The sequence below is a fragment of the Neovison vison genome, chromosome X (genome assembly GCF_020171115.1).
Source record: "Neovison vison isolate M4711 chromosome X, ASM_NN_V1, whole genome shotgun sequence".
NCBI lineage: Eukaryota > Metazoa > Chordata > Mammalia > Carnivora > Mustelidae > Neogale > Neogale vison.
Genome location: NC_058105.1, coordinates 1,050,475 through 1,063,698, shown reverse-complemented (window position 1 = coordinate 1,063,698; position 13,224 = coordinate 1,050,475). Strand labels below are relative to the sequence as shown.

General features: G+C 45.1%; 1 protein-coding gene across 1 annotated transcript; it reads left to right on the top strand.

Annotated features, from left to right (window-relative positions):
- Positions 1-508: 508 nt before the first annotated feature.
- Positions 509-12,054, top strand: LOC122897510 (olfactory receptor 3A3-like). The gene is made up of 3 exons (XM_044235758.1): positions 509-675; positions 1,684-1,747; positions 11,101-12,054. The coding sequence occupies exons 1-3, from the start codon at positions 509-511 to the stop codon at positions 12,052-12,054; spliced, it is 1,185 nt and encodes a 394-aa protein (XP_044091693.1).
- The last annotated feature ends 1,170 nt before the right edge of the window (positions 12,055-13,224 follow it).

Below are 13,224 nucleotides of genomic sequence, written 5' to 3'. Positions count from 1 at the left end.
GGCATTGAGGGAGAGGCAGGCGCCGCGTGTGCCGGCGCTCGTCAGGTGGACGGAGCACCCAGCGCACCAGGGCCGGATGGAGACGCGGCACCCGCGGCTGGAGGGCCCGGGGTGCAGCCGCTTCAGTTGTATCCTCTCCATGGAGCCCCTGTGGGCTGGACGGCACGGGGAGGGGCTGAAGGTGGTTTGATGGGGGACACAGGCAAGCGGGCTTGAAAGGGGAGCCGGAACTCTGGACATCTGGAGGGGGTGGGCTGGGCTTTGGCCCCTGCTGGCCGAGGATGGTGGTGGAGGTGGGGAAAACCAGCCTGGGGGGAATGCGGGGGTAGCGGCAGCACCGTCCAGGGTGGCCGGTGTGTGTAGGCGGGGAGGGGGTGGACAGCCTGAGGGTCAGCCTGGGGGAAAAGAGGCTTCGTGGAGGAGGAGGCCCGAGGCAGAGGCGAAAGGGATGCTATGGATGGTGCCTTAACCAGCTCCCAGCGCCCTCACTGTGCCTTTCCCATCGCCCATGGAGGCGGAGATTGCCTACCGGTATCTGACTCCAAACGCTGAACTTCAAGGGCCAGTTCGGAAGGAGCTCAACGTAAACGGAAACATCCTGACTGTGTTGGTTTTACGCTGGTCCGGGGAGGTCGGTGGCGAGTGGCTGGGGACAGCGCGAGTTCGGGAGGAGCCGTAATGGGAACAGGAGGTGGTAAGGCTAAGGAAGCAGTGTGATGCTCCAGGATTGCTGCGCGAGGGGACAGATGGGCGATTTACCCCTCCGCCCCCTCACCTGGGTTTTATTTCGTCTTTCCTGTTAGCTGAAGACCCGGCCGACTCCAGATTTCCATCACCTCCTGTCTTGACCAGGTTTCCCTGGTGATTCGGACCATGCAGCGCATTGTGCCTCCCTTTTCCTTTAAGCCACAGCAGGATAAAGGGGGCTGAACCAAACTGCGTGTCCCATCCTCGGCAGCCCTGGCTGGGCCACTGACTTCTGCAGTAGTTGCTCCTTTATTATTGGGGCCTCATCTTTTGCCTATTTTGCTCCTTAGGCGCCTGGGATCCAGGTGTTTTCTTTGGTAATTATATGTTCAATAAATTCACAAAATAAAACAGCGCTATTCTGTGTCTGAGTTCAATTTTAGCTTCTCCACCTTTTAAGTTTGCCTTTGTTCTCATGTTGGAGGACAGGTTCTGGAATTCAGAGATTCAAGTAATATAAGGCAATCGAAGACATTTAGTAAGTGGGAGAAATTATTGTGTCCTGTTATTTGATATGAACTACTGTCAGCATGTGGGACTATCACCTTAGTTTTACAGTTGTATTTATGTATTAATCTAGAACACCAGAGTTACCAAGTAAGAGTTTGTGGCTTACTGGCCTTGATTCAGATCTGTGAAGAAAAGTGCTGGGACAGCAGGTTAAGTGGGTCCCACGCCACCCTCTGTACTCACCTGTCGGGCCGAGGCCTCGTCCCCCGAGGCGCTTTCCTTTGTGCGGCTCTCTTGCATCATCTCTCCCCAGAGTGTTCCTCCAGTTCATTATGCTGCTGCTTTCTTCCTGAAAGTAATGACAAGGGTCCTTGAGGAAAACAAAAGGGGAAGTGGTCCCCCTGGGGTGGGAGTGGGGGGGCGGAGGAGAGGAAGTAGATTATTCTCCGCCTTCCCCTGAAAGACGCTCCCAATGTAACACCACAGTGGGACTGCTTACAAAGCAGCAGAGCGGCCTCGGAGGGGAATGGCCGAGGCCCCAGTGCGAGAGGTGAGTCTCTGGAATGGAGAGAGGAGGAACAAAGCATTGTCTGGGGGACAGTCCACACTGCAGAGAGAGACTGAGCTGTGTAGAACGCTGGGACTACATGAACTTGTAACCTGCCTGGGTGTCTATAAGTAGGTCTTCCACAAGAAGCTGGGACAGCAAAGACAAACCTATCTTGTCTGTGAGGAAGGTGTCAAAGCAAGAGGGTGACCAGTGTCTACAATGGCTTTTGGCTTGAGGGAGCATTTCACTGAGCAATGTCACCAAAGAGAGCCCCAGCCTGGAACTCAACTCTCTCTGTCAGTCCTGTTCTTTCTTACTTTCTACTGGGTAGACAACTTTTTTTTTTTAAAAGATTTTGTTTATTTCTTTGACAGAGAAGGAGAGGGAGAGAGAGCACAAGCAGGAGGACGGGCAGACAGAAGGAGAGGGAGAAGCAGGCTTCCAGCTGAGCAGGGAGCCTGACAGGGGGCTCAATCCCAGGACCCTGGGATCATGACCTGAGCCGAAGACAGACACTTCACTGATGGAGCCCCCCAAGCGCCCCTGGACAGGCAGCTTTAATATCTGAGGCATGTGGTGCGTCGACCTGAAGCTAGAGAACAAGGATGTTTCTATAAACATGAAACACCACATTGCTACAATGAGAGGTAAAATTCAGGATCTTGTCCATAGATGCAGAAAACGCACTTGACAAAATACAATGTATTTTCATCACAAAAACCTTCAATAAATTAGACATAGAATTAATAAACCCCAATATAATAAAGGCCACATATGACAAACCCTGCAGCTAACATCATACTTAATGGTGGACAGTTGAAAGCTTTTACTCTAAAATCAAGAACAAGGCGTGGCTGGGCAGAGGCATACTCACTTAAATTTCAATCCTTAAAATTTAAATTCATTGAGAATTGGGTTTGGGCCTAGAAAATGCTTACAAGACATATTTGTACTAGAAAACAATGTGCAGTAGACACACATCTGAAATTGAGATTTCGAACTGAGAGTTCTAACAACGTCAATCAAGGTAGCTGGCACTATTCACCGGATGGTGTAGGTCGGGGGCCAATAAGCTCTTCACGTAAGAGACGTGGAGCTGGCATTGGCCAGGAGGTTGTAGCTTCCCAGTCCCTGTTCTGTGTCTGGACCAGTTGCATTGGCTCATTCTCTCAGCTGCTGAGAACGCATGTGAAAATCTCTAAATATAACTTTGGACTGGTCCCTTTTACCTATGAATCCTATTAATTCTTGCATCATGGATTTTGAACGTATGTTATTGGCACAAACAGATTTATGATCATTTTCTCTTCCAGATGGAGTATTTGCTACTTTTACTATTCTGAAATGTACAGTTTTCCTTGAATCTGATTTATCTAATGTGCATACAAGCACGTTAGCCTTCTTCACTCACTATTTATTTGTCAGTCGTTTCCCATCCTCTTACTTCCAACCTACCAGTCTTTATATTTTAATTATGTGATTCATGTAGACAGCACATACTTTGGTCTTTTACAAAATCTAACAATGTCTCCTTTTAAGTTGGATTGTTTGGCAAATTCACGTTTAGCATAACTACTGATATGGTGGGATTTAAGTCTGCCATTTCGCTATTCATTTTTTGTTTGTCCCTTCTCTTTTTTGTTTTTGTTCAATTTATTTGAGGTGAAATGCACACATGGAAAATTACACATTTTTAAAGTATACAGTTTTATGAGTTAGGACGAAGGTGTACACAGCAAAAGTGAAGATACAGAACGTTCTCCTCACTCTCACAATTCCCCCTGTGCTTCTGCACAGACACTCTCCCCTTCTGCATCCTGCCCCCAGACAATAAATATAGCTTAGGTTTGCCTACTCAGCCTAATGGTTTGGGGATTCATCTAAGGTGTTGGGTGTATCAGTAGTTCATCCCTCTTTGTTACCGGCTGGCATTCTATTGCATGGATATACCTAATTTGTTTAACCATTCACCTGCTGATGGGCATTTGGCTTGTTTCCAAATTGGGATTATTACTAATAAAGTTGACATGAAAATTCATGTGCAAGTCCTTGCAAGGATATACATATACATATATATATATTTTAAAATGCTTTATTTATTTATTGGACGGACAGATCACAAGTAGGCAGAGAGGCAGGCAGAGAGAGGAGGAAGCAGGCTCACTGCTGAGCAGAGAGCCCGATGCGGGGCTTAATTCCACACCCCTGGGATCATGACCTGAGCCAAGGCAGAGGCTTTAACCCACTGAGCCATCCAGGTGCCCCTATATATATATATATATATATATATATATTTAAGGACATATATTTTTAATTCTCTTGCGTAATAGAAGTGAGAGTTCTGGGTCATACGGAAAGTGTGAGTTTATTTTTTTAAAGATTTTTAAAAAAAATATTTATTTGTCAGAGAGAGAGAGAGAGAGAGAGAGAGAGATCACAAGTAGGCAGAGAGCCAGGCAGAGGCAGAGGGAGAAGCAGGTTTCCTGCCGAGCAAGGATCCCGATATGGGACTTGATCCCAGGACGCTGGGATCATGACCTGAGCCAAAGGCAGCCGCTTAACCAACTGAGCCACCCAGGCGTCCCTATTTTTTAAATTTAAATCCAATTAATTAACATATAGTGTGTTATTAGTTTCAGAGGTAGAGTTCAGCGATTCATCAGTTGCATGGAACAGCCAGTGCTCATGACATGACCATCCCCCCATCCCCCACCCTCCTCCTCTCCAACAACCCTCAATCTGCTTCCTATGATTAAGAGTCTCTTATGGTTTGTCTTATGGTCTGTCTTCCTCTCTGATTTCATCTTGTTTAATTTTTCCCTCCCTTCCCCTATGATCTTCTGTTTTGTTTCTTAAATTCCACATGAATGAGATCATATGATGATTGTTTTTCTCTGATTGACATAGTTCACTCAGCATAATACCCTCTAGTCCCATCCACATCATCACAAATGGCAAGATTTCGTTTCTTTTGATGGCTGCATAGTATTCCATTGTGTATATATACCACATCTTCTTTACCCATTCATCTGTTGATGGACATCTAGGCTCTTTCCACAGTTTGGCTATTGTGGGCATTGTTGCTATGAATATTTGGGCGCAGGTGCCCCTTCGGATCACTACATTTGTATCTTTGGGGTAAATACCCAGTAGTGCGATTGCTGGGTCATAGGGTAGCTCTATTTTCAGCTTTTTGAGGAACCTCCATTGTGTTTTCCAGAGTGGCTGCACCAGCTTGCATTCCCACCAACAGTGTAGGAAGTTTCTCCCTTCTCTGCATCCTCGCCAGCATGTGTCATTTCCTGACTTGTTAATTTTAGCCTTTCTGACTGGTGTGAGGTGGTAACTCACTGTGGTTTTGATTTGTATTTCCCTGATGCCCAGTAATGTGGAGCACTTTTTCATGTGTCTGTTGGCCATCTGTGTGTCTTCTTTGTGGAAATGTCTGCTCATGTCCTCTGCCCCTTTCTTGATTGGATTATTTGTTCTTTGGGTGTTGAGTTTGAGAAGCCCTTTATAGATTTTGGATACGAGCCCTTTATCTGATATGTCATTTGCAAATATCTTCTCCCATTCTGTCAGTTGTCTTTTGGTTTTGTTGACTGTTTCTGCTTTTATCTTGACAAAGTCCCAATAGTTCATTTTTGCCCTTGCTTCCCTTGCCTTTGACGATGTTCCTAGAAAGAAGTTGCTGCTTGTGTTTTCCTCAAGGAATTTGATGGATTCCTGTCTTACATTTAGGTCTTTCGCCTATTATAAGTCTAATTTTGTGTGTGGTGTAAGACAGTGGTCCAGTTTCATTCTTCCGCATGTGGCTGTCCAATTTTCCCAAGACCATTTGTTGAAGAGACTGTCTTTTTATCCCCCCATTGGATATTCTTTCCTGTGGCAAGTTTAAGTTTACCTTTACAAGAAACTGAAGAACTGTTTTCCAGTATGATTCTACCAATTTACACTCCCACCAGTGACGTACGAGATTTCCACTCCATCTATATCCTCTTTTAGTCATCCTTATGTCTTTCAACTTTATTCCTCTTTTTCAAAATCTGATTTGCCTATTCTAGGTTCTTTGCACTTCCATATACACTTTGAAGTCAGCTTGTCAATTTCTGCAAAGTCAGGACTTTTATTGGGTTTGCATTGAATTTATAGATTGGTGTGGTCAGAATGTACCTCTTAAGAATACTGGGTCTTGGGGCACCCGGGTGGTTGGTTAAGCCTCTGCCTTTGGCTCAGGTCATGATCCCAGGGTCCTAGGATCAAATCCCAGGTCAGGCTTTCTGCTCATCTGGAAGCCTGCTTCTCCTCTCCCTCTGTCTGCTGCTCTGCCTACTTGTGTGCGTGCGCTCTCTCTTTCCATCAAATAAATAAATAAAATCTTAAAGAAAAAAAAAAGAATACGTGGTCTTCTGATCCATGCACATGATCTATTTCTCCATTTATGTAGGTTTTCTTTAATTTCTCTTACCAATAGCTTTTAGTTTTCACTGTAAAGGTTTTGCACATACGTTATTAAATGTGTCACTAAGTGTTTCACGTTTGGGATACTATTATAAATGATAGTGATTATTTTTCTATTTCACTCCTCTTTTTTTGGTAGCTTACTTAGGATTTTCTACATACACAAATATGTTATCTCTGAATGAAGATAATTCTATTTCTTTTTTTCCAATCTGTATCACTTTTATTTCTCTTTCTTGCCTATTGTACTGCCTAGGATTTCCAGGAGAATGTTGACTAGAAGTAGTGAACATCCATACCTTGTTTCTCAAACTTCGGGGGTGATGGTGGTGGGGTTGTGATGAATGACATGGATTGATTTTTTAAAAAAGATTTTATTTATTTATTTGAGAGAGAGGCAGAGTGAGAGAGCATGAGAGGGGAGAAGGCCAGAGGGAGAAGCAGACTCCCCATGGAGCTGGGAGCCCAATGTGGGACTCGATCCCAGAACTCCAGGATCATGACCTTAGCCGAAGGCAGTCGCCCAACCAACTGAGCCACCCAGGCGCCCTGGATTGATTTTTTTTTTAAATGAAAACCGGTCTTTCATTCTTAGGATAAACCCCACTTGGTCATGATTGTATCATCCTCTTTATAGGTTGCTTGACTGAATTTGCTAATATTTAATCAAGCTTTTTCTTGACTAGGATATTGGTCTATGGTTTTCTTTTCCTGCAATGTCTTCATCTGGTTTTGATATTGTGTAATGCTGGCCTCATAAAATGATTTGGGAAGTGTTTCCCCTCCTCTGCTTTCTGAAAGAATTTGTATTTGTATAGGATTGGTAATATTTGTTCTTTAAGTATTTGGTAGTATTCACTAGTAAAGCCATGTGGGCCTGGAGTTTTCTGTTCCATTTCTTTCATAGATTTGGGGATATTCATGTTTTATATTTCTTCTTGAGTCAGTTTTGGTAATTCCTTATTTGCAAAGAATGTTCCTGATATTCCCTGGTTACACTTTTTTAAAAAATCAGTTTTCTTGTTTTTTTTTAAAGCTTTCAGTTTCATGGATTTTTCTCTATTGTTTGTTCATTTTATTCATATCTGCCTTATCTTCATTATTTCTTTCTTACCATGCGTTGAGATTTTAGTTTGCTCTTCTATGTCTGATTTTTTGCAATATTGTTCTATCAATTACTAAAAGAGGAGTGTTAAAATGTTTACCTCTGATTGCAGATTTATCTATTCTCCTTTCTTTTCTGTGAGTTTTTTAAAATTTAAATTCAATTAGCCAACTTATAATACATCATTAGTTTCAGATGCACTGTTCAGTAGTTAATCGTTGCATATAACACCTAGTGTTCATCTCACTACGTGCCCTCCTTAATGCCCATCACCCAGCTACCTCATTCCCCCCACCTCCCCTCCAGCAACCCTTGGTTTGTTTCCTAGAGTTAAGAGTCTCTTGTGGTTTGTCTCCCTCTTTAATGTTTTCCCACTCTGTTTTTCCCTGTTCTGTGAGTTTTGTTTCATGTATTTTGAAGCCCCTTTATTTGTAGCACATACATATTTAGAGTTTTAGATCCTCTTCATGAAGTGACCCCTTTATCATTAGCAAAAGTCCTCCATTTCATCACCTTCCTTGTCCTGAAGTCTACTTTGCCTACTGATATAGGCACTCAAACTTTTTTTAAAAGATTTTATTTATTTATTTGACAGACAGAGATCACAAGCAGGCAGAGAGGCAGGCAGAGAGAGACAGAGAAGCAGGCTCCCTGCTGAGCAGAGAGCCCGATGCGGGGCTTGATCCCAGGACCCCAGGATCATGACCTGGGCCGAAGGCAGAGGCTTTTACCCACTGAGCCACCCAGGCGCCCCTCAAACTTTCTTAAGATTAGAGTTTGTGTGGTATATCTTTAACCATCTTTTTACTTTTACCATATCTTCATGTCTTCATATTTGAGGTGGATTTCTTTTTTTTTTATTAAAGATTTTATTTGTTTATTTGACACAGAGAAAGAGATCAGAAGCAGACAGAGAGGCAGGCAGAGAGAAGGGGTAAGCAGACCCCGCCAAGCCGAGAGCCCGATGTGGGGCTCGATCCCAGGACCCTGAGATCACAACCCGAGCCAAAGGCAGAGGCTTAACTCACTGAGTCATCCAGGTGACCTTGAGGTGGATTTCGTTTTTTTTTTTTTTTTTTAAGATTTTATTTATTTATTTGACAGACAGAGATCACAAGTAGGCAGAGAGGCAGGCAGAGAGGAGGAAGCAGGCTCCCGGCTGAGCAGAGAGCCTTTAACCCACTGAGCCACCCAGGCGCCCGTTGAGGTGGATTTCTTATGCTTAGTTTTCTTATGCATAGTTTTGCTTTGCCTTTTTATCCACTGTGGCAATCTCTGCTTTTTAGCTGCACTGTTTAGACCATTTACAAAAATTGTAAGTAATGCTATGGTTGAGTTTAAATCTACCTGCTGTAGATTTAAACAAACCTGCTGTTTATTTTCTATTTGCCCCATGTGTTCTGTGTTCTCCTTTCCATATTTTTATGACCTCTTTCAGTTTGACTAATTTCTAGAATTTCGCTATGTGTGTATATATTTTATGCCTAGGGTTCTAGGGTTTCTAATAAGTATTTTATGTTATTATAGACTACCTTCAAATAATTTCAGATCATTTCACATTTAATGTAAGGACATTACAATTACCCCCTCATCTCCTTTGTGCTCTTTTATATATTTTATTTCTTATAGTAGTTATAAACCCCATGCTATGTTGTTCACATTTTTGCTTTAAATGGTTTGCTATGATAGAAAGAAATTTTAAAATGAGAAAAATATTTTTATATTTACTTACATACTTTATATTTCTGGAACACTTTAAAAAAATTATCTTCAATTAGCTGACATCATTAGCTTTTGATGTAGTGTTCAACGATTCATTAGTTGTGTAGAACACCCAGTGCTGGAACTCTTCATTGTTATGCCCCAATAATGGGTCCGTGATTAAAGGAGCGAGACTGATACAAAGCAAAGGTCAAGCAAAGCTTTATTTTGCGCCAAGCATCAAGAATCTAACCGAACGTTCGGGGCCGCACCTCTTACAAGAGAGGGCGACCCTTCCCTGTTTCACAGACTAGCTTTTAAGGGCAAAGGCCATGCGGTCGGGCCTGGCCACACACAGGTGACCAATGAGATTGTAACACACACAGGAAACTCCACAGTGATGCTAGGTGACCAACTGAGTTACAATTTCCCCTAGTAGACATTTGAACCAGCCTATCACACCTTGATTGGTACCGGCGCCAAAAGGGCTCCCAAAGGGCGGGGCCCATCCTCCTTGGTAACCAGGGAGACAGTATGCAGCCCCCCACTGTTCGGATGTCTCCACCTGGCCTGACCCACCTTTGTATCTGGGCTTTGTTACCTGTAAATCCCCTGGGGGAAGGGGAGCAGGGACAGTTCCTAAATAGATCCTTACATTCATGACTTCACGTAGATCCAAGTTCCCATCTGGTATCACCCTTCTTTGTGGAGAATTGTTTTTAGCATTTCTCATAGTGCAGGCTTTCTGCTGACAACAAATTATCTCAGCTATTGTGGGTCTGAAAAAGTCTTTATTTTTGCTTTCTTTTTCACTGAGGTAAAATTGGCAAAATATAACACAAACCGTCAGTGGCATTTAGTACATTTACATGTAAAAAGATTGCCAGGCAGGGCCGGCACAATGAAGAGAGCAGCCCGGGAAGTTGGATAAATTAGCCCCGGTAGGAGGGCAGAACACTCTGCTGCTGAGGCAGGAAATAACGCAAGGGTGTCTGCTGCTGTGGGCAAGTCTGAAGGTCTGATACGGGGCACGGAGCTGACAGACTTCTTGCCCGATGATGAGAGGGGAGAGAGTGTCTCACCGAGGGCCTGGCAGGCCATGGGAAGGAATTTGGCTTTGGCTCCGAATGCGATGGGAGGCACTGAAAGGTTCAGAGCAGGAGAAGGAGGGACCCAACTAATGTCTTTTTTAAAAAAATTAACCTATAATATATTAGTTGTTTCAGGGGTGCTGGTCTGTGAATCCTCAGGCTTACACAGTTCACAGCACTCAGCATAGCCCCTCCCCTCCCCAGTGTCCATTACCTAGTCACCCCATCCCTCCCCCACCATCCCCCAGTCCCCCTCAGGTTGTTTTGAGAGATTAAGAGTCTCTTATGGTTTGTCTCCCTCCTGATCCCATCTTGTTTCATAGTTTCCTTCCCTACTCCCCGCAGCCCCCTGCCCTGCCTCCCAAATTCCTCATATCAGGGAGATCATACGATAATTGTCTTTCTCTGGTTGACTTATTTCGCTCAGCCTAATACCCTCTAGTTCCATCCACGTCATTGCAAATGGCAAGAGTTCGTTTCTTTTAATGGCTGCATAGTATTCCATGGTATATATGAACCACATTGTCTTTATCCATTCATCTGTTGATGGACATCCAGGTTCTTTCCACAGTCTGGCTATTGACATTGCTGCTGTAAACATTTGGGGACCCGACTAAGGTCTTATCACTGATCCTGTGCTGGGGCTCTGCTGGCTTGGTGATGGGGAAATAAGGGCGCCATTGCAGATCATTACAAGATGTAGGGCCCTTAGTCAGGTAGAAGTTTCTGAGGGATTGTCTCCCTCAGAGGTGCATGCACTGTGGCTTCAAGATCTGAGTAGCTCCTTTTGGTGTGGGCTTGCCGTTTCCATTCTCCTGACCTCGACCTTACTACTGGCCTCCTGAGCCTAACCCCCCTCCTCCAATTCTGAGTCTTATTTCCTTAAGCTTGAAACCTGTCTTCTTTGTCCCTGGACCTTCCCTCACCCCCCACTGCCTTTTAAACTGGAACCTCCAAACGTAGATCCTCGTCTGACTCTGAGTTGGACTCTACAGGTTTCTGTGCCTGGTTCCATGAAGCTGGGGAACGAGACCCTGGTGTCCCAGTTTCTTCTGGAAGGGCTGACTGACACAGAGGAGTTGAGGCACTTGCTTTTTGCCATTTTTCTGCTGGTCTACATAGTGGCTGTGGTTGGGAACCTGGGCATTGTCAGCCATATCGTAATGGACTCCCGACTTCACACCCCCATGTACTTCTTCTTAGCCAACCTTTCACTACTGGACACTACCTATATGTCCAACACGGTGCCCCAGGTGTTGGTACACCTGCTGGCACCAGTGCGGACCATGCCCTATCATGCCTGCCTTACCCAGATATTCTTTCTCCACTTCCTGGCTCCCTGGGAGTGCTTCCTGCTCACAGCCATGGCCTACCACCGCTATGCGGCCATTTGCCAGCCCCTGCACTATCTAGTCCTCATGGGCCCACGGACCCGGACAGGGTTGGCTTCAATCTCTGGCCTGCTTGCCTTGGCCAATGCACTCACCCACACCATCCTTGCGGCTCTACTCAAGTTCTGTGGGCCTCGCCTTGTCACCCATTTCTTCTGCGACCTCCCTCCGCTGATGAAACTCTCTTGCTCAAGCACGCAGGCCAATGAACTCGCCCTGTTTTTCTTCAGCTTTTTGGTGGCTCTTGCACCCTGTGCCCTGGTTGTGATCTCTTATATACACGTCGTGGCTGCTATTCTCGGGATCCGCTCCGCTGAGCGCCGACGAAAAGCCTTTTCCACCTGCGCTGCCCACATCACGGTGGTCTGCGTGTTCTACGTCACTTCCGTCCTCTGCTACATCCTCCCCAGCTCTGCATACTCAGGCTCGCGGGACCGGGTGCTGTCCGTGCTGTCCGTGGTCCTCACTCCCATGCTGAACCCCATCATCTACAGCCTGCGGAACAAGGAGGTGAAGAGGGTTTTGCTCAAGGCCCTTGGGAAAGAAAGTGCCTCCTAGGCACTGGTCACATCAACTCCCACCACACTCGCTCTCTCTGCTGGGGCCAGCACATGCCTGATGCTTTGGGGTTGAATCCATTTGGTGAATCCTGTTTTGTGTGTCAGGATCCCCCCACCCCATTTTCAGCCAAGATCCAATATTTCTGTTGTGGGTCTTGACTCTGATACATTGTTTTCTGTTTATGGAAGTCAGAATGGTCATTGGAGAAGTTGTGCAGTTACAGAAACTTATAAAGTTTTTTTGGTTTCAACCCCTCCTGTTCCCCCCTCCAACCCTAAGGGAAGATGGCCCTGACAGTTCTGGCAATTACCTTGTAGGGCCCAAAACTCCCCTTCCCAACTGGTAGGAGTCCCTTAGATGATTGGAAACAACCTCAGTCAGAGACCCCCTCCCCCTGCTAGCTATGACCCATACCCTATACAAACAATAAGAAATGACACCTCCAGCTAGTCCCGGTGCAGTTGCCACGTCTGGGCCTGTCTACTCTCCCAACTTGAGAATGTCCTGTCCTTAATAAACTGCTTTGTGCTTGCTACCTTCCTCCTGACTGTCTTTATTTGAGCGCAGATCCTCATGTAACTCTTCGGTGGGGGATCCAAGAGACTTTCCTGCTGGTAACAATACCATGTACCAAATGGTCTGTTTACAATCCTTGTTCCATGAATTCTATGTTCTTGTCATTTGTACAATTTTTCTACTGGGTTATTTGACTTTTTAAAAAGATTTTATTTATTCGAGACAGAGAGTGAGTGAGCCCAAGAGTCGGGGGTAGGGGCATAGAGAGAGGGAGAAGCACTCCCCACTGAGCAGGGCGCCTGATGTGGGGCTGGATCCCAGGACCCTGAGACCATGACCGGAGCCGAAGGCAGATGCTTAACCGACTGAGCCACCCAAGGGCCCCCTACTGCGATGTTTGTCTTTTACGTATTTATTTTTTAGAGTTATTTACATTTTTAAAATATTAGCTTCAGTTTACCATTTGGGTTACTAATGTTTTCCTAACTTGTTTGTCTTTTCATTTTATTTGTTTATTTATTTTTAAAGATTTTATTTATTTTACAGAGATCACAAGTAGGCAGAGAGGCAGGCAGAGAGAGAGGAAGGGAAGCAGGCTCCCCACTGAGCAGAGAGCCCGACGTGGGACTCAATCTGATCCCAGGACCCTGG